Below are 26,668 nucleotides of genomic sequence, written 5' to 3'. Positions count from 1 at the left end.
TCCCTCTTGAATATATCCAATGACTGGCATCAACAACTCTGCGGCAGAGAATTCCACAGGTTAACAACTCTCTGAGTGAAGAAGTTTCTCCGTATCTCAGTACTAAATGGCCGACCCCTTATCCTAAGACTGTGTCCCCTGGTTCTGGACTTTCCCAACATTGGAAACATTCTTCCCGTATCTAACCTGTCTAGTCAAGTCAGAATCTTATATGTTTCCATGAGATCCCCTCTCATCCTTCTAAACTCCAGTGTATAAAGGCCCAGTTGATCCAGTCTCTCCTCATATGTCAGTCCAGCCATCCCTGGAAAACCTTCGCTGCACTCCCACAATAGCAAAAACGTCCTTCCTCAGATTAGGAGACCAAAACTGAACACAATATTCAAGGTGAGGTCTCACCAAGGCCCTGTACAACTGCAGTAAGACCTCCCTGCTCCTATACTCAAATCCCCTAGCTATGAAGGACAACATACCATTTGCCTTCTTCACCGCCTGCTGTACTTGCATGCCAACTTTCAATGACTGATGAACCATGACACCCAGGTCTCGTTGCATCTTCCCTTTTCCTAATCTGCCGCCATTCAGATAATATTCTGCCTTTCTGTTTTTGCCCCCAAAGTGGATAACCTCATATTTATCCACATTATACTGCATCTGCCATGTATTTGCCCACTCACCTAACCTGTCCAAGTCACCCTGCAGCCTCTTAGTGTCCTCCTCATGGCTCACACCGCCACCCATAATCCCCCACCTTCTTGAACCAGTTAGCCTAACATCTGTGGTTGAGAAAATGTTGGAGTCCATTATTAAAGAAGCAGTAGCAGAACATTTGGAAAAGCAAAATTTGGTCAAGCGGAGTCAGCATGGATTTATGAAGGGGAAGTCATGTTTGACAAATTTGCTGAAATTCTTGAGGATGTAACGAACAGGGTGGATAATGGGGAACCAGTGGATGTGGTGTATTTGGACTTCCAGAAGGCATTTGACAAGGTGCCATATAAAAGGTTACTGCACAAGATAAAAGTTCATGGTGTTCAGGGTAATATGGATAGAGGATTGGCTAACTAACAGAAAACAGAGAGTCGGGATAAATGGTTCATTCTCCAGTTGGCAATCTAGTGAGGTGCCGAAGGGATCAGTGCTGGGACCCCAACTATTTACAATCTATATTAACGACTTGGAAGAAGGGACTGAGTGTAACGTAGCCAAGTTTGCTGACAATATAAAGATGGGAGGAAAAGCAATGTGTGAGGAGGACACAAAACATCTGCAAAAGGACATCGACAAACTAAGTGAGTGGGCAAAAATTTGGCAGATGGAGTATAATGTTGGAAAGTGTGAGGTCATGCACTTTGGCAGAAAAAATCAAAGAGCAAGTTATTATTTAAATGGAGAAAGATTGCATCGTGCTGCAATACAGCGGGACCTGGGGCTACTTTTGCATGAAACACAAAATTATAGTATTCGGCAGTCCCTCGTATTGAGGATGACTTGCTTCCACACCAAAAAGGGATGAGTTCACAGGTGTTTCAATGAGGGACCTGACAATCTAGGTCCCAAACTAATTACTAAATGGTGGAAGATGCCTGTGCATGGATTCTTTTAACGTTGGGTCGTCGTTGCACACCAGCCACTACACGGGCTTGACAGAGCTAGGTCTTGATCCAGTGACAAGGGTTAACCAAGACAACTGGAGACCAAGCTCTGCTGCACGGACCTAGTGCGCACGCATGCTCCTACTATCCATAGATCGTAGTGTGGACTGGCCCGTGCTGCCCCTGGGCCCTCGCCTCTCCTGGGCCCCGATCACGATGCTCCTGGGCCCCGATCTCTCTCTACTCCTCTGCCCCGATCAAAAATGGAGCAGTCAGAAACAGGACATCAATTAGTCTCTTATTCTGGGGACATCAAATATCAACACTGTTATTTGAATTATCAAAATATTAAAACTATAAAGCCTAGTTGAAGGGTTATTAACATCAGCAGAAACAAACACCAACTAACAGAATGAACACGATTCAGTAGGATGTGAATAACAGCAGCAATAACAACAGAATCCAAACCCTGCAGTCACTTGTGAACTCGCTGGTGTATCAGCAGGCTGGATGAACAAGTGAATCCCTGCCCACACTTTGAGCAGGTGAACGGTCTCTCCCCAGTGTGAACTTGTTGGTGTATCAGCAGGTGGGATGAATGAGTGTACAAAAGGATACTATGCAGGTACAGCAAGTGATCTGGAAGTCCAATGGAATCTTGGCCTTTGTTGCAAAGAAGAATAAAAGGAGTATAAAAGCAGGAAAGTCTTACTACAGCTATACAGGGTATTGGTGAGGCCACACCTGGAATACTGCATGCAGTTTTGATTTCCATATTTACAAAAGGATATACTTGCTTTGGAGGCAGTTCAGAGAAGGTTCATTAGGTTGATTCCGGGGATGAGGGGATTGACTTATGAGGAAAGGTTGAGTAGGTTGGGCCTTTACTCATTGGAATTCAGAAGAATAAGAGGTGATCTTATCGAAACGTATAAGATTATGAGGGGCTTGACAAGGTGGATGCAGAGAGGATGTTTCCACTAATGGGGTGACTAGAACTAGAGGGCATAATCTTAGAGTAAGGGACCACCCATATAAACTCAGATGAGGAGAAATTTCTTCTCTCAGACAGTTTTAAATCTGTGGAATTCGCTGCCTCAGAAAGCTGTGGAAGCTGGGACATTGAATAAATTTAAGACAGAAATAGACAGTTTCTTAAACGATAAGGGGATAAGGGGTTATGGGGAGCGGGCAGGGAAGTGGAGTTGAGTCCATGATCAGGCATGATCTTATTGAATGGCGGAGCGGGCTCGAGGGGCTGTATGGCCTACTCCTGCTCTTATTCCTTACGTTCTTATGTTCTTATAGGTGGTAACCCACATTGTACCCGAGCACACGGTTTCGCAATTACCCTTGATGTACTGGAGGGTAATGTTCCGGGCATCAACTTGGGGTGGTGAAGCCGGGACAATTGTGATCAAGCTATTATAAAGGGAATAACTAAGTATGGACCAGTATGCCAAATAGGCAGATATTGAATCTTCTAAATAAATCAGAATCCCGATCATGGGACAGAATAATTTTGTTCATGCTATTCATCTTTTTGCCTGTGGGGTACAAGGGACAAAAACGGAGTGTTACTCCTGGCTTTGCATCCCATGTCCACCCACAAATATAACCTCGGCCGTCCCCACTCCTATATTTTGGGGGTGTCTTTTTCTTTCTCCTATTAGGTGGTGGGGTTGGAGGGCTGTGCAGGGCTTGAATGTGGATAGGTGGTGGTTCTAGACCAGGGGCCGCGGAGCTCCCATGTCCTGTCCACCATCACTTGAATCATACTGTACCTGAGGAGGTGCCCTTTCAGGTGGGAGCACCTCATTAGGTGGGGGGGGGAGTCCCATTTGGCACCCCTTCTTCATCATCCCGCTGAAGAGGATGAATCCAGCTCACCGTGGCTTGTTGTCTTCTTGACCTGTTGCTGGGCTGAAAAAGCTTTATCTGATTAATGTGAAAGCACTTGATTTTCTTGGGTAACCGAACAGCACACACCCTGGGACTGGCTTGGTCAATGATACTATACGGTCCCTTGTACAGGGGTTCAATCACGCCCAGCCTCGCATAGTTTTGTATCATTATCTGGCTTCCCACCTTCCGTTCTGGAGGTTCCCTCAGGACCAGATGTAATTGGCTGCGCTAGTGTGTCCTCCCAATGTGGCAGGCAGCCCTCAAGTTCAGTTCCTTTAAGATTACCCAAAGGTCGTTTAAGAACTTGACCCAAGTCATCTCCTTAATCGGTTTGTCAGTTAAGGAGTGGGGACCAGGGATTTGCATGGATATCCCAGTAACCAATCCATGGGGGGGGGAGTAACCCGTCCTTTTGGATTTATTACTACGGATTCCCATCGGGATTCGGGGAAGTATTTCATCCCATTCAGTGTTCGGTTCGTTTAATTCCTTTTGCAGGGCTAACTTCAATGTACAGTTCATTCTTTCCACGATTCCCGATGATTGTGGGTTGTGGGTCACGTGCCACTTCCCCTCAATCCCGAGCAATTTCAGAGTGGCTTGCATTTCCTGACAGTAAAGGGGATGGAGTATAAAAGCAGGGAAGTCTTGCTACAGCAATATAAGGTATTGGTGAGGCCACACCTGGAATACTGCGTGTAGTTTTGGTTTCCATATTTACGAAAGGATATAGTTGCTTTGGAGGCAGTTTAGAGAAGGTTCATTAGGTTGATTCTGGGGATGAGGGGGTTGACTTATGAGGAAAGGTTGAGTAGGTTGGGCATCTACTCATTGGAATTCAGAAGAATGAGAGGTGATCTTATCGAAATGTATAAGATGTATAAGAGGGCTTGACAAGGTGGATGCAGGGAGGATGTTTCCACTGATAGGGGAGACTAGAACTAGAGGGCATAATCTTAGAATAAGGGGCCACACATTTATAACTGAGATGAGGAGAAATTTCTTGTCTCAGAGGGTTGTAAATCTGTGGAATTTGCTGCCTCAGAGAGCTGTGGAAGCTGGGACATTGAATAAATTTAAGACAGAAATAGACAATTTCTTAACCGATAAGGGAATAAGGGGTTATGGGGAGCGGGCAGGGAAGTGGACCTGAGCCCATGATCGGATCAGCCATGATTGTATTAAATGGCGGAGCAGGCTCGAGGGGCCGTATGGCCTATTCCTGCTCCTATTTCTTATGTTCTTATGCAAAGTGACTTCCCTGGTCGGACTCCACCACATGGGAAAGTTCCCAGCTGAAAAACACTTCTTTGACTAGGGTCTTGGCTGTCCACAATGCTGTGGATGATTTGCATGGAAAAGCCTCTACCCATTTAGTAAAATTATCCACCAGAACTAAATAGTGCTTATTGCCCATCTTAGTTGGCAGGGGTCCAATGAAATCCATCTGGACTCACTGCCATGGCCCCTCTCGTCGATGGGTATGGCCCAGGGGAGCCTTCCTTTTATGGGGGTCTGGATTGTTAGCAGCACACATTGAACAGTTTTTAACAGTAATCCTCTACCTTTTCCCTCAGATGAGGCCACCAACCCACCTCCTCAACACGCTTCCCAGTTGTTTCAGGTCCGAGGTGTCCGGCCCCCGGGCAAACTGCAGAAATTCCTCCCTCTATCCTTCGGGCACAATCCACTTATCCCCTTTATACAACATGCCTTCCCTAACCTCCACGTCGACCTGCCTCCTTTTCTTTAAGGACAGCCTTCAACACCGTATCGTTTAATTGTACCATTTTAAGATCTGGAGGGAGCGGAATAGTTTCGGTTACCAGGGTTACGGTTGCCACCATTCCTGATAGATGGAACTCCCTTCTCTGCTCCCGTCCGAGCCAGTCCGTCTGCTTTCCTGTTCCCCTCCCATTTTGGTTGGGTTTTAGAATGTGCTTTTACTTTGTGTATGTAATAATCTTCACCCCCTTTTCCTTTGGCTTCCACTTTAGTTGCCAGCATGGGTGCAGTAACTAACGCTTTACTGTCCGCGGATGTACAACCTTCTAGCCCAGATCGCCAAATATTCCGTGCAGGAATTACAAGTGAATATTGAGTCAGAACAGATCGTATAGGGCGGGGAAACTCGGTGGAATGCGTTACTAGAGGTTACAGCTGCCAATTCTGCCTGTTGAGCACCAAAAGTGGCGGACAACATCCACCCCTTTCTGTGGGTCATAAATTCCACACCCCATTTTACGTTCCACTTTCTCTACAAAACTAGACCCATCCACATATATATCTACCCCTCCGGGTGGATGCCGGATTTAAATTCGCCTTCCGTTTCCCACACCCCTTCGACTGTACAGGTATAACATTCGCCGCTTGTAGTTAAGGTTGGCCACTAGCTTTGGATCGCTCAATGCCCTTACTCTCAGATCCATCCCCTCCAACTGCAGGGTCCATGTAGCTACCTGGGTGCTTGACACCGTTCCTTCTTTGATTTGGCGTCGAACAAGAGACAGGTTGGTGTGTGGTGGGCGAGAAGACCGATGGGTTGAGTTCCCGTAAATATGGCAAAAGGCTTTACTGCCCAGAATGTGGCGAGCAGATGCCTCTCACAAGTAGAACATTTTCTACCTCGGATAGTTCGTTGGAGGCATCATCATCATCAGAGGCAGTCCCTCGGAATCGAGAAAGACTTGCTTCCACTCTTAGAATGAGTCCTTAGGTGACTGAACAGTCCAATACGAGAGTCACAGTCTCTGTCACAGGTGGGACAGACAGTCATTGAGGGTAAGGGTGGGTGGGACAGGTTTGCCACACGCTCCTTCCATTGCCTGCGCTTGATTTCTTCATGCTCTCGGCGATGAGACTTGAGGAGCTCAGCGCCTTCCCAGATGCACTTCCTCCACTTGGGGCAGTCTTTGGCCAGGGACTCCCAGGTGTCGGTGGGGATGTTGCACTTTATCAGGGAAGCTTTGAAGGTGTCCGTGTAACGTTTCCTCTGTCCACCTTTGACTCATTTGCCTTGAAGGAGTTCTGAGTAGAGTGCTTGCTTTGGGAGTCTCGTGTCTGGCATGCGGACAATGTGGCCTACCCAGCGGAGCTGATCGAGTGTGGTCAGTGCTTCAATGCTGGGGATGTTGGCCTGGACGAGGTCGCTAATGTTGGTGCATCTGTCCTCCCAGGGGATTTGTAGGATCTTGCGGAGGCATCATTGGTGGTATTTCTCCAGCGACTTGAGGTGTCTACTGTACATGGTCCATGTCTCAGAGCCATACAAAAGGGCGGGTATTACTACAGCCCTGTAGACCATGAGCTTGGTGGTAGATTTAAGGGCCTGGATGCATAAGCTACGGGTCTCAGATGCCCATTTGCATCCTGCATTAAAACAGCACCCAGGCTGGCATCTGTCGCTGCCACTTCCAGGAAAAAGTCTTTTGTAGTGTTTACCGTCCCCAAAGCTGGGGCCATTGGTCGGTCCCGTTTCAACTGTACAAAAGCCTCCTCACAGTGCTTATCCCACTCCCATTCTACCCCTTTTTCTAAGTAACCTCAGCGAGGAGTCACCGTAGCTGAATAATTCTCAATGTATTCCCTACAGTATCCAGTCAGACCCAAGAACAATCGGAGAGCAGTTATCGAACTCGGATGATGCAGCTCCTGGACTGTTCTGCGCTTTGCTTCGTCTATCGCACGCTCTCCTGGTCCAAGAGTTAGTCCACGGAACTGGACTGCTCCTTGTCCTATCTGTGCCTTCTTGCTTTAAGCAATTCTAGCAATTCCTGCAATAGTTCTTCATGTTGCCCTTCACTATCTGAAAATAGCAGCAAATCATCCACATACTGTACCAGCTGACCTGGCTGACTGAATTCTGATAGACAATTAGTCGTACACCGATGAAAGATAGACTGGCTGTTGTGGAATCCCTGTGGCAAATGAGTCCACGTACACTGCTGCCCCTTAAAGGTAAAAGTAAACTTGTACTGGTCCTCCAGTACAATCATTTGATATATCCAACACTGTGAACACAGTAGCAGAGCGAGGGATTTTGCCGATCAAATCACCCACGGCACTACCCTGGGGCACAAGCAGGAATGCTTTCATTCAAAACCCTATAATCTACAGTCATCTGCCAAGAATTATCCGGCTTCTTTACCGGCCAAATTGGAGAGTTAACCTGAGTAGCAATAGGTCTTAATACCCCTTGTTCCACCAAGAACGCAACAGCTCTTCCCAGATCTTTCGCGGCTTCTTTGGGGTCCGTGTACTGTTTCTGGGTCTGGGACATGGGTTCTTCCCGACTCGCACCTCTATAGACCAGTTAGCCTAACATTTGTGGTTGGGAAAATGTTGGAGTCCATTATTAAAGAAGCAGTAGCTGGACATTTGGAAAAGCATATTCAGTCAGGCAGAGTCAGCATGGATTTATGAAAGGGAAAGTCATGTTTGACAAATTTCCTGGAATCCTTTGAGGATGTAACGAACAGGGTGGATAAAGGGGGACCAGTGGATGTGGTGTATTTGAATTTCCAGAAGGCATTCGATAAGGTGCCTCATAAAAGGTTACTACACAAGATAAAAGTTCACGGGGTTGGGGGTAATATACTAGCATGGATCGAGGATTGGCGAACAGAAAACAGAGAGTCGGGATAAATGATTCATTCTTGGGTTGACAATCAGTAACTCGCGTGGTGCCTCATTGATCGGTGCTGGGACCTCAACTATTTACAATATATATTAACGACTTGGATGAAGGGACCGAATGTAACGTAGCCAAGTTTACTGACGATACAAAGATGGGAGGAAAAGCAATGTGTGAGGAGGACATAAAAAACCTTCAAAAGGACATAGACAGACTAGGTGAGTGGGCAAACATTTGGCAGATGGTGTTTAATGTTGGAAAGCTGAGATCCTGCTGATTGTGGAACCTCAGCCTACCCTTTCTTAGTTTTTGTTACAGTTACGCATAAAATGCCCCAACTCTCCACAAGTGTAGCATTTCCTATCCTGACCCCACCCCTTTCCTGGCGTGCTTCCCTCTTGCTGCCATTTCCGAGGGATCCCACCTTTTATTTCATGTACCTTCCGCTTTGGCTTATTAGTTATCCCGGTATTCTTTTTATCTGCTTGGCACGACTCGAAGCACAGTGTCATTGTCTTCATGACCCTGTCTTCGTTATTTCTGTCACTCACATCCACTGGATCAAACTCGGACACAGCAGCTTGTATATATGGCAGAGTGCGTAAAATCAAGGTACGCAGCCAGCGGTTGCGTTGTGCTCCTGCTAGTTTTCCCCTATTTCTTAGCTCCTGTCCCGTGGCCGCTAAATATGCAGGCCACAGTCTGTCGGCAAATAATCGCTTCTATTTTTTATTTCAAAATATACTTTATTCATAAAAAAATCTGTACAGCACATTCAAAGGCATTTCAATACATTTAGCTGCGGTCAGCAATCCCATACACTATTATTTGGGTGCTGACGGCAGTTCCGTTCGTTACATTTCCTTGTTTTCCAGTTCAAGTGCAATTCGGTCCAATACGGGATACATTGTAGTACATTCAAACAAATTACATTTCATGTGTCACTATACAGTACACGGAATGGGTGACGGTACATTTACATTTTTCTTTTCAACATGCATTTCGCAACAGACCTTGCATTGTACATGGCACTACATAGGTGTTTACAGATCATGGTGCTCCATGTTCACAAAAAGTAAATTACAAGTACAGCCCGAGGGGAGTTTTATACTGATTCCTGCCCCCGGGTTTACCGTGGCAGAAGGGCAGAAAACTGTGGCCCTTAAAAAAACAAGCCTAAAGGCTTTGTGTCTTAATGCAAGGAGTATCCGCAATAAGGTGGATGAATTAACTGTGCAAATAGATGTTAACAAATATGATGTGATTGGGATTACGGAGACGTGGCTCCAGGATGAGCAGGGCTGGGAACTCAACATCCAGGGGTATTCAACATTCAGGAAGGATAGAATAAAAGGAAAAGGAGGTGGGGTAGCATTGCTGGTTAAGGAGGAGATTAAGGCAATAGTTAGGAAGGACATTAGCTTGGATGATGTGGAATCTATATGGGTAGAGCTGCAGAACACCAAAGGGCAAAAAACGTTAGTGGGAGTTGTGTACAGACCTCCAAACAGTAGTAGTGATGTTGGGGAGGGCATCAAACAGGAAATTAGGGGTGCGTGCAATAAAGGTGCAGCAGTTATAATGGGTGACTTTAATATGCACATAGATTGGGCTAACCAAACTGGAAGCAATACAGTGGAGGAGGATTTTCTGGAGTGCATAAGGGATGGTTTTTTAGACCAATATGTCGAGGAACCAACTAGGGGGGAGGCCATCTTAGACTGGGTGTTATGTAATGAGAAAGGATTAATTAGCAATCTCGTTGTGCGAGGCCCCTTGGGGAAGAGTGACCATAATATGGTGGAATTCTGCATTAGGATGGAGAATGAAACAGTTAATTCAGAGACCATGGTCCAGAACTTAAAGAAGGCTAACTTTGAAGGTATGAGGCGTGAATTGGCTGAGATGGATTGGCGAATGATACTTAAGGGGTTGACTGTGGATGGGCAATGGCAGACATTTAGAGACCGCATGGATGAACTACAACAATTGTACATTCCTGTCTGGCATAGAAATAAAAAAGGGAAGGTGGCTCAACCGTGGCTATCAAGGGAAATCAGGGATAGTATTAAAGCCAAGGAAGTGGCATACAAATTGGCCAGAAATAGCAGCGAACCTGGGGACTGGGAGAAATTTAGAACTCAGCAGAGGAGGACAAAGGGTTTGATTAGGGCAGGGAAAATGGAGTATGAGAAGAAGCTTGCAGGGAACATTAAGACGGATTGCAAAAGTTTCTATAGATATGTAAAGAGAAAAAGGTTAGTAAAGACAAATGTAGGTCCCCTGCAGTCAGAATCAGGGGAAGTCATAACGGGGAACAAAGAAATGGCGGACCAATTGAACAAGTACTTTGGTTCGGTATTCACGAAGGAGGACACGAACAACCTTCCGGTTATAAAAGGGGTCGGGGGGTCTAGTAAGGAGGAGGAACTGAGGGAAATCCTTATTAGCCGGGAAATTGTGTTGGGGAAATTGATGGGATTGAAGGCCGATAAATCCCCAGGGCCTGATGGACTGCATCCCAGAGTACTTAAGGAGGTGGCCTTGGAAATAGTGGATGCGTTGACAGTCATTTTCCAACATTCCATTGACTCTGGATCAGTTCCTATGGAGTGGAGGGTAGCCAATGTAACCCCACTTTTTAAAAAAGGAGGGAGAGAGAAAACAGGGAATTATAGACCGGTCAGCCTGACATCGGTAGTGGGTAAAATGATGGAATCAATTATTAAGGATGTCATAGCAGTGCATTTGGAAAGAGGTGACATGATAGGTCCAAGTCAGCATGGATTTGTGAAAGGGAAATCATGCTTGACAAATCTTCTGGAATTTTTTGAGGATGTTTCCAGTAGAGTGGATAAGGGAGAACCAGTTGATGTGGTATATTTGGACTTTCAGAAGGCGTTCGACAAGGTCCCACACAAGAGATTGATGTGCAAAGTTAGAGCACATGGGATTGGGGGTAGTGTACTGACATGGATTGAGAACTGGTTGTCAGACAGGAAGCAAAGAGTAGGAGTAAATGGGGACTTTTCAGAATGACAGGCAGTGACTAGTGGGGTACCGCAAGGTTCTGTGCTGGGGCCCCAGCTGTTTACACTGTACATTAATGATTTAGATGAGGGGATTAAATGTAGTATCTCCAAATTTGCGGATGACACTAAGTTGGGTGGCAGTGTGAGCTGCGAGGAGGATGCTGTGAGGCTGCAGAGCGACTTGGATAGGTTAGGTGAGTGGGCAAATGCATGGCAGATGAAGTATAATGTGGATAAATGTGAGGTTATCCACTTTGGTGGTAAAAACAGAGAGACAGACTATTATCTGAATGGTGACAGATTAGGAAAAGGGGAGGTGCAAAGAGACCTGGGTGTCATGGTACATCAGTCATTGAAGGTTGGCATGCAGGTGCAGCAGGCGGTTAAGAAAGCAAATGGCATGTTGGCCTACATAGCAAGGGGATTTGAGTACAGGGGCAGGGAGGTGTTGCTACAGTTGTACAGGGCATTGGTGAGGCCACACCTGGAGTATTGTGTACAGTTTTGGTCTCCTAACCTGAGGAAGGACATTCTTGCTATTGAGGGAGTGCAGCGAAGGTTCACCAGACTGATTCCCGGGATGGCGGGACTGACCTATCAAGAAAGACTGGATCAACTGGGCTTGTATTCACTGGAGTTCAGAAGAATGAGAGGGGACCTCATAGAAACATATAAAATTCTGACGGGGTTAGACAGGTTAGATGCAGGAAGAATGTTCCCAATGTTGGGGAAGTCCAGAACCAGGGGTCACAGTCTAAGGATAAGGGGTAAGCCATTTAGGACCGAGATGCGGAGGAACTTCTTCACCCAGAGAGTGGTGAACCTGTGGAATTCTCTACCACAGAAAGTTGTTGAGGCCAATTCACTAAATATATTCAAAAAGGAGTTAGATGAGGTCCTTACTGCTAGGGGGATCAAGGGGTATGGCGAGAAAGCAGGAATGGGGTACTGAAGTTGAATGTTCAGCCATGAACTCATTGAATGGCGGTGCAGGCTAGAAGGGCCGAATGGCCTACTCCTGCACCTATTTTCTATGTTTCTATGTTTCCCCACCGTGCCTTTGCGGCGACTGCACCAATTTTAAGTGCGTCCCTCAGCACGTAATCCTGGATCTTGGATTGCGCCAGTCTGCAACACGCAGACGTGGTCATCTCCTTGCTCTGGAAAACCAGCAAGTTTCGGCAAGACCAAAGAGCGTCTTTGACTGAGTTGATGGCTCTCCAGCAGCAGGTGATGTCTGTCTCGGTGTGTGTCCCTGGGAACAGCCCGTAGAGCACAGAGTCCTGTGTTACGGAGCTGCTTGGGATGAACCTCGACAGCAACCACTGCATCTCTTTCCAAACCTGCCTTGCGAAGGTGCAATCCTGAAGGAGATGGGTGACAGTCTCGTCCACCCCGCAGCCGACTCGGGGGCACCGTGCTGTGCTGATGAGACGTCTGCTGTGCATGAACGCTCTGACAGGTAAGGTCCTCCTTACCGCCAACGAAGCTACGTCTTGGTGCTTGTGTGAAAGCTCTGGCGATGAGTTGTTCTGCCAAACAAGTTCGACAGTCCGCTCAGGGAACCACCTGACAGGGTCCACCATCTCCTTCTTTCGTAGGGCGTCCAGGACCTTACGTGCTGACCACTGTTTTATGGCCTTGTGGTCAAAGAGGTTTTTTGTGAAAAACTTTTCCACGAAGGACAGGTGGACAGGCATGGTCCAACTGGTGGGGACGTTTCGTGGCCAGCGTATCCTTCGCAACACCGGGGACAGGTAGAACCTCAGCACGTAGTGACACTTGGTGTTTGCGTACTGGGGATCTGTGCACAGCTTGATGCAGCCGCACACAAAGGTGACCATCAGGATGAGGGCCACGTTCGGAACGTCCTTTCCTCCACTGTCCAGAGATTTGTACATTGTGTCTCTGCGGACACGGTCCATTTTGGACCTCCAGACAAAGTGGAAGACGGCCCGGGTGACTGCCGCGGCACAGGAACGTGAGATGGGCCAGACCTGCACCACATACAACAACACCGAGAGCACCTCACTCCTGATGACCAGGTTCTTTCCTGCCATGGAGAGGAAGCGCAGCTTCCACCATCCCAGTTTTTGTTTGACCTTGGCGATACGCTCGTCCCAGTTTTTGGCGCACGCCCCATCCGCTCCGAACCATATTCCCAACACCTTCAGGAAATCTGGCTTGACGGTGAAGGGAACGGAGGCTCGGTTGGTCCAGTTGCCAAAGAGCATGGCCTCGCTCTTGCTGCGATTGACCTTTGCTCCCGAGGCCAGTTCAAACTGGTCGCAGATTGTGAGCAATCTGCGGACCGACTGCGGATCCGAGCAAAAAACGGCGGCGTCGTCCATGTACAGGGAGGTCTTGACCTGAGCACCTCCGCTGCCTTTGATCGTCACCCCCTAATGCCCGCATCCTTCCTGATGGACTCGGCAAAGGGCTCGATACAGCACACAAACAAGACAGCCGAGAGGGGACAGCCTTGCCTGACTCCAAATCTGATTGGAAAGCTTTGAGTTTCCCACCCGTTGATTAGGACTGCACTACTGATGTCTGTAATTGACCCAATTGTGGATACCCTCCCCAAACCCCATTTTGGAGAGTACGTCCATCAGGTACGTGTGCGATATCCTGTCAAAGGCCTTCTCCTGGTCTAAGCTGATTAAGCAGGTGTCCACCCTCCTGTCCTGCACGTAGGCGATCGTATCTCTGAGTAGCGCGAGGCTATCAGAGATCTTCTTGCCGGGGACAGCGCAGGTCTGGTCCGGGTGGATCACCAGCTCCAGAGCAGACTTGAACCTGTTGGCGATGACCTTTGACAGGATCTTGTAGTCCACATTGAGCAGCGAAATGGGCCACCAGTTTTTGATTTCCTCCCTCTCCCCCTTCTGCTTGTAGATGAGGGTGATGATGCCTTTCCTCATCGATTCTGACATGCTGCCAGCCAGAAGCATATCTCCGTACACTTCCAGCAGGTCTGGGCCTATCCAGTCCCACAGAGCCGAGTACAACTCAACCGGTAAGCCGTCGCTTCCGGGAGTTTTATTTGTCTCGAAGGACCGGACGGCCTTTGTCAGCTCGTCCAGAGTTAGCGGGTGGTCCAGACTCTCCCGCTTGCTGTCGTCTAAGACCTCCGAAATAGATGACAGGAAAGACTGGGAGGTCACGCGGTCTGTGGGCTTGACGTCGTACAGCCTGGCATAGAAGGATTTGCTGATCCTCTGCATGTCAGGCTGCGAAGACGTCACAGAACCGTCTTCTTCCTTTAGGCTGGTGATCACAGAGCTCCCCCTGTGTACCTTTTGGAAGAAGAAACACGAACATGTCTCGTCCTGCTCGACGGAGCGGACTCTGGAGCGGAAGATGATCTTGGAGGACTCTGAGGCAAAGAGCGAGGCTTGCTGGCCCTTCACCTCTTCGAGTTCCTCCGCGACATCGACCCCCATCGACTGCAGCAGGAGCAGGTTTTGCATACTCTTGGAGTTGGGACAATTCCCTCTGTCTCCCTCTCGCCTGCTGAACACCTTTGAGGATGAAGAATCTCTTGATGTTCGTCTTGATTGTTTCCCACCAGTGCATCGGGGAATCGCAGAGGGGCTTTACGGTTCTCCAACCTTTGTAATCCCTCTTGAGTTCCTCAATGTTTTCCGGAGTCAACAGTTTCACGTTCAGCTTCCATATCCCTCTGCCAACTTTCTGGTTTTCCTGTGGGCGACAGTCGGCCAGTAGGAGGCAGTGGTCAGAGAAGAACACCGGCGTGACGTCGGTGGATCTGACCTTGAGCGTGTGGGACACAAACAGGAAGTCTATTCTGGAACGGACGGACCCGTCTGGTCTTGACCAGGTGTATCTGAGCGGTGCTCCGTCTGCAATAATCGCTTCTTCTCCTCATCATCCAGGCCACTCAGGATGGCCACTTGTTCTACCTCTAAATAATGCCCTTGGAGGTCGCCCCCCTGCTCCAACCTTTTCATATAACTGGCCATCTTCATGAAGTCCTCAGTATTATACTCAGTGTGGTTTCCTCGAGAACCTCGTTCTGCTAAAATCTGTTTCTGAGTCACCATAAATGCGACTTTTAGGGCCTCGTTGGCCTTTTCTACACGTTCTGCTCGGTGCCTCTGATCTTCTTCCCTCAAGGACCACGTCACACTGGTTCTGCTTTTTAATACACTGACTCTCGAGGTACTTTTCTTTATTACACCATCTCTCCTTTTCCTTCTCAAACTCTTCCTCGAGCATCCTCTTACTTTTCCTTGCTTCCTCTAACTCCTTCTTACTCCTCCCTCTTTCTTCCTCTAATTCTTTCAGAAGTCGGTTAACCACCGCTTCTCTTTCGCTGGCTTTTTCTGCCATATCCTCCATTTCCTTTCGTAACTTAACCTTTGCACGCTCATCGTTCTTAACCTGCCTTTGATAGGCTGACAACCAAACGGCTTTCATTAACCTCTGCCGACACATGGGCCCTTGGGTCCAATGGTCAGCCTCCAAAACCGGATCATCACTGTCTATAATGACCTGTATCCATCCATCACGTAGAGGCAACTTTCCTGCCACATACTTTGTGACTAACTCATCCATTGTTTTTGCCATTGTGTGCTCTGAACGGATCCCTGTCCTTCCTTATCTGTGAATAACGGTTTTTGTACAAAGTTCTCACAACAACCCATTTTTTGGCCTCCCTAAGTTCATTAAAGTTGGTCAACTTTTTAAGTTTGGTCAAAGTACAGCAAATATTCCAAGTCACAACACACCTTTTCAGCGAGAAAGCCAGCTTGGTACTTACTGAAGGGGTAGGATTCTGGGCGACAGTCCTGAGTGAAATGTACACAGGGAAAACTCTCGGGAGTTGCACAGGCTGAATAAGTCCCAGCAAGCAGGATCAGCCAATGAGGAAGTGGTCTCGCCCACAACAAGTACTGAGCCAATCAGACAGCTGCTTCCTCCTCACAACTCTGTGTTAACCCTGCACAAGGCTTGCAGCTCCAGCCATGGTGAGCTCAGCTCCTCACAGACATCATCATCATAGGCAGTCATGTAATGTAACTTGATGAACGTGCCACAATGTATCCTGGATTGTATGAATTGTACCTTGAAATGCAAAGTAAAGAAATGTATTGAACGGATCTGCGGTCAGCATCGAAATGTAATGTATGGAATTGCTGACCGCATCCAAATGTACTGAACTGCTTTCGAATGTATTGTGCAAATTTTTATATGAATAAAGTATATTTTGAAATTTTTTAAAAGTTTCTCGAAATCGAGGAAGACTTGCTTCCACTCTAAAAGTGAGTTCTTAGGTGACTGAACAGTTCAATATGGGAATTACAGTCTCTGTCACAGGTGGGACAGTTGTTGACACAAAGTACCATCACTGGGGAGGGGCAAGGAGTCAAATTAACCAGCGAGGCTTTATGTGTGGAATGGGCCCCTCTCCAAATGCTGAAAAAGACTTGGATTTATATAACGCCTTTCACGACCACCGGACGTTTCAAAGCGCTTTACAGCCAATGAAGTATTTTTAGGGTGTAGTCACTGTGGTAATGTAGGAAACGCGGCAGCCAATTTGTGCATAGCAAGTTCTCACAAATTGATAATGACCAGATAATCTGTTTTTTATTGTGTTGATTGAGGGATAAATATTGGCCAGGATACTGGGGATAACTCCCCTGCTCTTCTTCAAAATAGTGCCATGGGATCTTTTACATCCACCTGAGATGTAAACATTAAATGTCTCATCTGAAAGCCGGCACCTCTGACAGTGCAGCACTCCCTCAGCACTGCACTGGAGTGTCAGCCTAGATTTATGTTAGAGAGAACGACTCTGAGTGGACGCATTTCTGGGGTCTCACCATATGACTGCCAACCGCCCTGCCACACGTGCCAGCCGTTGATCACCGGACACGTCCCTCACAACGTGGCGCCTTCCCTTGCCGACTGCTGACATGAACCCTGACCCGATTGGGTGAGGATGATGATGGGTGATTGTCGACTGCCAGTCAAACAGCCTTTTCTCCCATCTCCAATATTTTTATAACTAATAAAGTATGAAATGAAAATGAAAAAAAAAGACAATAATTCAATTGCCCCAGTGATCATTGTCCCGGGTTTGCTCTGCCCCGTGCCCACCAGCCGAGGCCCCCTTCTCCCACACCGAGCGGTGACAACATCAAACAAAATCCCGCTTGGAAAATAACTTCCGCGGGCTGACCATGCCGCCACCAGTGCTGCACGTCCGGCTCTCTGACACCGCAGGCTCGGCCCGGCTCTGGGCCCCAGTGGGAGGACCCACACCAGGAAACACCAGCTTCCGCCACACAGGCCCAGGCCCGTCCCCAGATTGACATTGGACTGGACCAATCGGATCGCAGCAGCTTGCCGTCGTGAGCGGCGATTGGCCGGCCGGCCGGCAGGCGGGACGGGCCTCGGGTGATGTCGCGCGGCGCCGGTTGCCATGCGGATGAGCGAGAGCAAGATGGCGGCGGCGGCGGGTGTATCGTTCTTCATCCGGAAAAAGAAGCCGAGTGAAGGGCGAGGGAGGAAAAGAAAGGTAAGGAGAGAGGGCCCATGGCAGCTGAACATCCCCCGCCAGCAGACAGCCAGTCTCTCCCCTCCCCCCCCCAGCAGACAGCCAGTCCCTCCCCTCCCCCAGCAGACAGCCAGTCTCTCCACTCCCCCCCCCCAGCAGACAGCCAGTCTCTCCCCTCCACTCCCCCCCCCCCCCAAAGCAGACAGCCAGTCTCTCCCCTCCCCCCCCCCCAGCAGACAGCCAGTCTCTCCCCTCCCCACCAGCAGACAGCCAGTTCCCCCCCCCCCCACCAGCAGCCAGCCAGTCTCTCTTTCCCCCCCCCCCCAGCAGACAGCCAGTCTCTCTTTCCCCCCCCCCCCAGCAGACAGCCAGTCTCTTTTCCCCCCCCCCCAGCAGACAGCCAGTCTCTTCCCCCCCCCCCCCCAGCAGACAGCCAGTCTCTTCCCCCCCCCCCCAGCAGACAGCCAGTCTCTTTCCCCCCCTCCCCCCCCCCAGCAGACAGCCAGTCTCTTTCCCGCCCCCCCCCCAGCAGACAGCCAGTCTCTTTCCCGCCCCCCCCCCCAGCAGACAGCCAGTCTATCCCCTCCTTCCCCCCCCCCCCAGCAGACAGCCAGTCTCTTTCCCCCCCCCCCCCCCCCAAGCAGACAACCAGTCCCCTCCTCCCCCCCCACCAAGCAGACAGCCAGTCCCCTCCTCCTCCTCCTCCCCCCCCCCCCAAGCAGACAGCCAGTCTCTTTCTCTCTCTCTTTCCCTTCCCCCCCGGCAGACAATAATAATGGGATACTTTAGACTGGAATAGTAATAGTGTACAAGGCAGAGAGAGGGAAGAATTTCTGAGAGTGTGCGAGAACTCTCATCAGCGAGGACGAAGGCATTGCTGGATCTTGTTCTGGGGAATGAGGTGGAGTAAGTGTCAGTAGGGGAACATTTAGGGAACAGTGATCACATAGAAACATAGAAAATAGGTGCAGGAATAGGCCATTCGGCCCTTCAAGCCTGCACTGCCATTCAATGAGTTCATGGCTGAACATGCAACTTCAGTACCCTATTCCTGCTTTCTCACCATACCCCTTGAGCCCCCTAGTAGTAAGGACTTCATCTAACTCCTTTTTGAATATATTTAGTGAATTGGCCTCAACAACTTTCTGTGGTAGAGAATTCCACAGGTTCACCACTCTCTGGGTGAAGAAATTCCTCCTCATCTCGGTCCTAAATGGCTTGCCCCTTATCCTAAGACTGTGTCCCCTGGTTCTGGACTTCCCCAACATTGGGAACATTCTTCCTGCATCTAACCTGTCTAAACCAGTCAGAATTTTAAACGTTTCTATGAGGTCCCCTCATTCTTCTGAACTCCAGTGAATACAAGCCCAGTTGATCCAGTCTTTCTTGATAGGTCAGTCCCGCCATCCCGGGAATCAGTCTGGTGAACCTTCGCTGCACTCCCTCAATAGCAAGAATGTCCTTCCTCAGGTTAGGAGACCAAAACTGTACACAATACTCCAGGTGTGGCCTCACCAAGGCCCTGTACAACTGTAGCAACGCCTCCCTGCCCCTGTACTCAAATCCCCTCGCTATGAAGGCCAACATGCCATTTGCTTTCTTAACCGCCTGCTGTACCTGCATGCCAACCTTCAATGACTGATGTACCATGACACCCAGGTCTCTTTGCACCTCCCCTTTTCCTAATCTGTCACCATTCAGATAATAGTCTGTCTCTCTGTTTTTACCACCAAAGTGGATAACCTCACATTTATCTACATTATACTTCATCTGCCATGCATTTGCCCACTCACCTAACCTATCCAAGTCGCTCTGCAGCCTCATAGCATCCTCCTCGCAGCTCACACTCCCACCCAACTTCGTGTCATCCGCAAATTTGGAGATACTACATTTAATCCCCTCGTCTAAATCATTAATGTACAGTGTAAACAGCTGGGGCCCCAGCACAGAACCTTGCGGTACCCCACTAGTCACTGCCTGCCATTCTGAAAAGTCCCCATTTATTCCTACTCTTTGCTTCCTGTCTGACAACCAGTTCTCAATCCATGTCAGCACACTACCCCCAATCCCATGTGCTTTAACTTTGCACATTAATTTCTTGTGTGGGACGTTGTCGAAAGCCTTCTGAAAGTCCAAATATACCACATCAACTGGTTCTCCCTTGTCCACTCTACTGGAAACATCCTCAAAAAATTCCAGAAGATTTGTCAAGCATGATTTCCCTTTCACAAATCCATGCTGACTTGGACCTATCATATCACCTCTTTCCAAATGCACTGCTATGAAATCCTTAATAATTGATTCCATCATTTTACCCACTACCGATGTCAGGCTGACCGGTCTATAATTCCCTGTTTTCTCTCTCCCTCCTTTTTTAAAAAGTGGGGTTACATTGGCTACCCTCCACTCCATAGGAACTGATCCAGAGTCAATAGAATGTTGGAAAATGACTGTCAATGCATCCACTATTTCCAAGGCCACCTCCTTAAGTACTCTGGGATGCAGTCCATCAGGCCCACAGGGATTTATCGGCCTTCAATCCCATCAATTTCCCCAACACAATTTTCCGACTAACAAGAATTTCCCTCAGTTCCTCCTCCTTATTCGACCCTCTGACCCTTTTTATATCCGGAAGGTTGTTTGTGTCCTCCTTCGTGAATACCGAACCAAAGTACTTGTTCAATTGGTCTGCCATTTCTTTGTTCCCCGTTATGACTTCCCCTGATTCTGACTGCAGGGGACCTATGTTTGTCTTTACTAACCTTTTTCTCTTTACATATCTATAGAAAATTTTGCAATCTGTCTTAATGTTCCCTGCAAGCTTCTTCTCGTACTCCATTTTCCCTGCCCTAATCAAACCCTTTGTCCTCCTCTGCTGAGTTCTAAATTTCTCCCAGTCCCCAGGTTCGCTGCTATTTCTGGCCAATTTGTATGCCACTTCCTTGGCTTTAATACTATCCCTGATTTCCCTTGATAGCCATGGTTGAGCCACCTTCCCTTTTTTATTTTTACGCCAGACAGGAATGTACAATTGTTGTAGTTCATCCATGCGGTCTCTAAATGTCTGCCATTGCCCATCCACAGTCAACCCCTTCAGTATCATTCGCCAATCTATCCTAGCCAATTCACGCCTCATACCTTCAAAGTTACCCTCCTTTAAGTTCTGGACCATTGTCTCTGAATTAACTGTTTCATTCTCCATCCTAATGCAGAATTCCACCATATTATGGTCACTCTTCCCCAAGGGGCCTCGCACAACGAGATTGCTAATTAATCCTCTCTCATTACACAACACCCAGTCTAAGATGGCCTCCCCCAAGTTGGTTCCTCGACATATTGGTCTAAAAAACCATCCCTTATGCACTCCAGGAAATCCTCCTCCACTGTATTGCTTCCAGTTTGGTTTGCCCAATCTATGTGCATATTAAAGTCACCCATTATAACTGCTGCACCTTTATTGCACGCACCCCTAATTTCATGTTTGATGCCCTTCCCAACATCACTACTACTGTACACAACTCCCACTAACGTTTTTTGCCCTTTGGTGTTCTGCAGCTCTACCCATATAGATTCCACATCATCCAAGCTAATGTCCTTCCAAACTATTGCATTAATCTCCTCTTTAACCAGCAATGCTACCCCACCTCCTTTTCCTTTTATTCTATCCTTCCTGAATGTTGAATACCCCTGGATGTTGAGTTCCCAGCCCTGATCATCCTGGAGCCACGTCTCCGTAATCCCAATCACATCATATTTGTTAACATCTATTTGCACAGTTAATTCATCCACCTTATTGTGGATACTCCTTGCATTAAGACACAAAGCCTTCAGGCTTGTTTTTTTACACCCTTTGTCCTTTTTAGAATTTTGCTGTACAATGGCCCTTTTTGTTGTTTGCCTTGGGTTTCTCTGCCCTCCACTTTTCCTCATCTCCTTTCTGTCTTTTGCTTTTGCCTCCTTTTTGTTTCCCTCTGTCTCCCTGCATTGGTTCCCACCCCCCTGCCATATTAGTTTAACTCCTCCCCAACAGCACTAGCAAACACTCCCCCTAGGACATTGGTTCTGGTCCTGCCCAGGTGCAGACCGTCCAGTTTGTACTGGTCCCACCTCCCCCAGAACCGGTTCCAATGCCCCAGGAATTTGAATCCCTCCCTGCTGCACACAGTATCATAAGGTTTAGATTAGCTATGGAAAAGCACAGGGAGCAATCTAGAGTAAAAATACTTAATTGGAGGAAGGCAAATTTCAGTGGGTTGAGAATAGATCTGGCCCGGGTAAATTGGAGTTAAAGATTGGCAGGCAAAACTGTAATTGAACAATAGGCTGCCTTTAAAGAGGAGATGGTTCGAGTGCAGTCAAGGTACATTCCCACGAGAGGGAAAGGTAGGGCAACGAAAGCCAGAGCTCCCTGGATGATGAAAGAGATAGAGAATATGATGAAGGAGAAAAAGAGCAAGTATTCCAGATGTCAGGTTAATAATACAAGTGAGAATTGGCTGAATATAGAAAGCTCAGAGGCGAAGTGAAAAAGAAGATAAGGGCAAAGGGAGAAAGTATGAGAATAGATTGACAGCTAACCTAAAAGGGAATTAAAAAGTCTTCCATAGGCATATAAATAATAAACGTGTAGTAAGAGGAGGGGTGGGGCCGATTAGGGACCAAAATGGAGACGTACGCATGGAGGCAGAGGGCATGGCTGAGGTACTAAATGAATACTTTGTATCTGTATTTACCAAGAAGATGCTCCCAAAGTCATAGTGAAAGAGGAGGTAGTTGAGATACTAGATGGGATAAAAATTGATAGAGGAGGTACTAGAAAGGTTGTCTATACTTAAAGTTGATAAGTCACCAGGACCGGATGGAATGTATCCTTGGATGCTGAGGGTGGTTCAGGAGGAAATCGTGGAGGTATGGCCATAATCTTTCAATCCTCCTGGGCTTGGTGCCAGAGGACGAGAGAATTTCAAATGTTACACCCTTGTTCAAAAAAGGATGTCAGGATAAACCCAACAATTACAGGACAATCAGTTTAACTTTGGTAATTGGGAAACTTTCAGAAACGATAATCAGGGGCAAAGCTAACAGTCACTTGAATAAGGGTGGATTAATTAAGGAAATGCAGCACGGATTTGTTAAAGGCAAATCCTGTTGAATTAACTTGATCGTGTTTTTTGATGAGGTAACAGAGAGGGTTGATGAGGGCAATGCGGTTGATGTGGTGTACATGGATTTCCAAAAGGCTTTTGATAAGTGCCACATTATAATTCAGCAAAGTTGAAGGCCATGGAATATCATCATCATCATCATCATCTAAAAGTGAGTTCTCGGATGATTGTACAGTCCAATATGGGAATTACAGTCTCTCTCACAGGTGGGACAGACAGTCGTTGAAGGAAAGGGTGGGTGGGGGGCCTGGTTTGCTGCACATTCCTTCCATTGCCTGCGCTTGTTTTCTGCATGCTCTCGGCGCTCAACACCTCCCGGATGTTCTTCCTCCACTTAGCCAGGGATTCCCAGGTGTCGGTGAGGATGTTGCACTTTATCAAGGAGACTTTGAGGGTGTCCTTGAAACATTTCCTCTGCCCACCTGGGGATCGCTTGCTGTGTAGGAGTTCCGAGTAGAGCGCTTGCTTTGGGAGTCTTGTGTCGGGCGTGCAAACAATGTGGCCCGCCCAACAGAGCTGATCAAGTGTGGTCAGTGCTTCGATGCTGGGGATGTTGGTCTGGACGAGGACGCTAACATTGGTGCATCTGTCCTCCCAGGGGATTTGCAGGATCTTGCGGAGACATCGTTGGTGGTATTTCTCCAGCGATTTGAGGTGTCTAATGTATATGGTCCACGTCTCTGAGCCATACAGGAGGCCCTGTAGACCATAAGCTTGGTGCCAGATTTGAGGGTATGGTCTTTGAACACTTTCTTCCTCAGGCACACTGGAGGCGGTGTTGGACCTCGTTTTCGATGTCTGCCCATGCTGATGGTAGGCTCCCGAGGTATGGAAAGTGGTCCACGTTGTCCAAGGCTGCGCCGTGGATTTTGGCCATGGAATAAAAGGGACAGTGGCAGCATGGAATAAAATTGGCTAAGTGACAGGAAACAGAGAGTATGGTGAATGGTTGTTTTTCAGACTGGAGGAAGGTATACAGTGGTATTCCCCAGGGGTCGGTACAGGACCACTGCTTTTCTAGAAATATATTAATGACTTGGATGTGGGTGCACAGGGAACAATTTCATCATTTGCAGATGACGCAAACCTTGGAAGTATAGTGAACAGCGAGGAGGATAGTGATAGACTTCAAGACAACATGGCAGGCTGTTGAAATGGGCGGACATGCGACAGATGAAATTTAATGCAGAAAAGTGCGAAGTGATACATTTTGGTTGGAGGAATGAGGAGAGGCAATATAAACTAAAGGGTACAATCCTAAAGGGGGTGCATGAACAGAGAGACCTGGGATATGTGTACCAATCATTGAAGTTGGCAGGGCAGGTTGAGAAAGCGGTTGAAAAAGCATATGAGATCCTGGGCTTCATGCAGAGAGTACAAAAGCATGGAAGTTATGATAAACTTGTATATAAAACACTGGTTCGACCTCAACTGGAGTATTATGTCCAATACTGGGTACTGCACTTTAAGAAGGATATGAAGGCTTTAGGGAGAATGCAGAAAAGATTTACGAGAATGAATCCAGGGATGAAGGACTTCAGTTACGTGGATAGACTGGAGAAGCTGGGGTTGTTCGCCTTGAAGCAGAGAAGGTTGAGAGGAGATTTGAGGTGATCAAAATCATGAGTGGTCTGTACAGAGTAGATAGAGAGAAACTGTTCCTATTGGCGGAAGGGTCGAAAACCAGAGGACACAGATTTAAGGTGATTGGCAAAAGAGCCAAAGACGACTTGATGGACTGGGTGGTGGAGGCAGACTCGATCGTGACTTTCAAAAGGGAATTGGATAAGTACCTGAAGGAAAATAAATTGCAGGGCTACAGGCAAAGGGCAGGAGAGTGGGACTGTGCTGTAACCATTCTATGATTCTACCAGAGTTTGTGATTTGAAGCAGAGACCATGTTAATGTTTAAGAATAGGTTCGATAGATGGTGGGAAGAAAGGGGAGAAAAGGATATGGGAACAGAACGGGCACATTGGATTAGGATATTGCTCGAGTGGAGGATAAACACCATCATGGACTGGTTGGGCTGAATGGCCAGTGTCAGTGTGGTGATTTCAATGTAATTTTGAAATCCCTGCTCAGGGTGGGGGAGCCAGTGCAGGTCAGTGAGGGTCGGAGTATAGACCAGTGAGCCTTCTGATGAGCTCGGACCAAGGTTGCAGAGGTCTGGATGAGTTGGAGAGGAGAGATTGGAGAATTTGAGACTGGAACTGACCGACAGTGTGACTATCTATCTCTGTAATCTCCTCCAGCCCCACAAGCCTTCGAGATTTCTGTGCTTCTCCAATTCTGGCCTCTTGCATATCCCCGATTTTAATCGCTCCACCATGGGTGGCTTCAGCTGCCTGAGCCCTAAGCTCCGGAATTCCCTCCCTAAACCTCTCTAGCTCTCCTCCTTTTTAAGATGCTCCTTAAAACCTACATCTTTGACCAAGCTTTTGGTCATTTATCCTGATACTGCCTCCTGTGGCTCGATGTCAAAAATGTTTTTATTGATATAGCTCTTGTTAAGCGCCTTGGGAAGTTTTGCTACATTAAACGCGCTCTATAAATGTAAGTTGTTGAGAGATTCGGCAGGGGATGAGGGGAAGGTAGCAGCAGAGGTGGGCAACAGTGTAAGGTGAAAAGATACAGGGTTAGCAGCTCTGCTCAGAATCATTGTACAAGGAATAAAACTAGTGGAGTTCGTTTCTAAACCAAACCATTGGGACAACACAGAAGCGGGTTTGCAGACTGCTTGTGGAAAGATGGGGTTGCGATGTCACGATGGGCTCATTGCCACCTGCCCCTCTTGCCTAATGGGCTGGCTTTGTTGTGAGGGATGTACTGGGTCTCATAAAACAAAGGTTTTGTTTCCCTTTAAAGTTCCTACACACCTGTGTCCAGTGTAGAACACTAACATTGTACTTTCTCCCCAGGCTGACGATGGTGAAGATAAAGTTCGTAAGAAGTTCAGTCCGAAGCTGAATGAAGAGATTTCCAGCGACTCCGAGACAGAATGGTAACCGAGTGTTCGCAGTATGATTCTACGCATCTCAATGCTGGAGAACAGCTATATTTTACGGTACTAGGCTTGAAGCCAGTTCCTGTTGAGAGAGTGCCAGTGAGCTAGCAGACCCACGTTACACCAGGTTAAGCACGGCTTTCCCATGTGAGCTCTGTTCCAGGCACCCATTAGTGCCTGCCTGCCGGCTCTCTTTCCCCCCCAGCTGACCCTTACTTCCCTCGCTGACCCCCCTCACCAGCTACTCCGGCTCTCCCCGCCTTCTGCACCGCCAGCTCTCCCCCGCCCCGCCTCCTCTGCAGAGGGCCCTCCAGGCTGCGAAGATTCCCACACTATTCCTTGTTTTTGCACCTCTCAGCAGCTGATAATCCTCATTCATCAGGCTTCACAAATGATCCTGATGTATATGTACTGAAATACGCCTTAATTTTTCCTGTCACTGCTCCTGCTGCACTAGGTTGCTGGTCTGCATTCCCTTGGCTTCTGGTACATAGGTCCTGGATAATGATAAAAAGGGAGAGAATAGAATATGAGAGTAAATTAGCAAGAAATATATAGCTTCCACAAGTAAAAAAGAGAGTAGCAAAAGCAAGCTGAGACAGGCAAAATTTTATTGGGGAACAAGGAAATGGCAGAGGCTTTAAACAAATATTTTGTATCTGTCTTCACAGTAGAAGACACAAAAAGTGTACCAAAAATAGCGGGGAACCAAGGGGCTAATGAGCGTGAGGAACCTAAAGTAATTAATATCAGTGGAGAAAAAGTACATGAGAAACTAATGGGACTAAAAGCTGACAGATCC

The 26,668-nt window shown here is 47.7% G+C and overlaps 2 protein-coding genes across 4 annotated transcripts in view; one reads left to right on the top strand and one right to left on the bottom strand.

Annotated features, from left to right (window-relative positions):
* parp3 (poly (ADP-ribose) polymerase family, member 3) overlaps positions 1–16,050 on the bottom strand; it is an 86,961-nt gene extending 70,911 nt beyond the window's left edge. Inside the window, exon 1 of the mRNA XM_070895784.1 lies at positions 15,952–16,050. The gene's annotated coding sequence lies outside the window, so the exon portion shown is untranslated. The remainder of the gene's footprint in view (positions 1–15,951) is intronic.
* A 1,517-nt stretch (positions 16,051–17,567) lies between these two features.
* The window catches only part of rrp9 (ribosomal RNA processing 9, U3 small nucleolar RNA binding protein), a 33,741-nt gene continuing 24,640 nt past the window's right edge, over positions 17,568–26,668 (top strand). For 2 of the 3 annotated variants that reach the window (XM_070895779.1, XM_070895778.1), the window contains exons 1-2: positions 17,569–17,715; positions 25,781–25,863. In XM_070895779.1, the coding sequence (XP_070751880.1) occupies positions 17,620–17,715; positions 25,781–25,863 (179 nt within the window). In that variant the 5' untranslated portion in view covers positions 17,569–17,619. Of the gene's footprint in view, positions 17,716–25,780; positions 25,864–26,668 lie in introns of all 3 variants that reach the window. The other variant, XM_070895780.1, reaches the window with a different exon arrangement.

Source organism: Pristiophorus japonicus, chromosome 12 (assembly GCF_044704955.1).
Source record: "Pristiophorus japonicus isolate sPriJap1 chromosome 12, sPriJap1.hap1, whole genome shotgun sequence".
NCBI lineage: Eukaryota > Metazoa > Chordata > Chondrichthyes > Pristiophoridae > Pristiophorus > Pristiophorus japonicus.
This window is presented reverse-complemented; position numbering and strand designations above follow the sequence as displayed.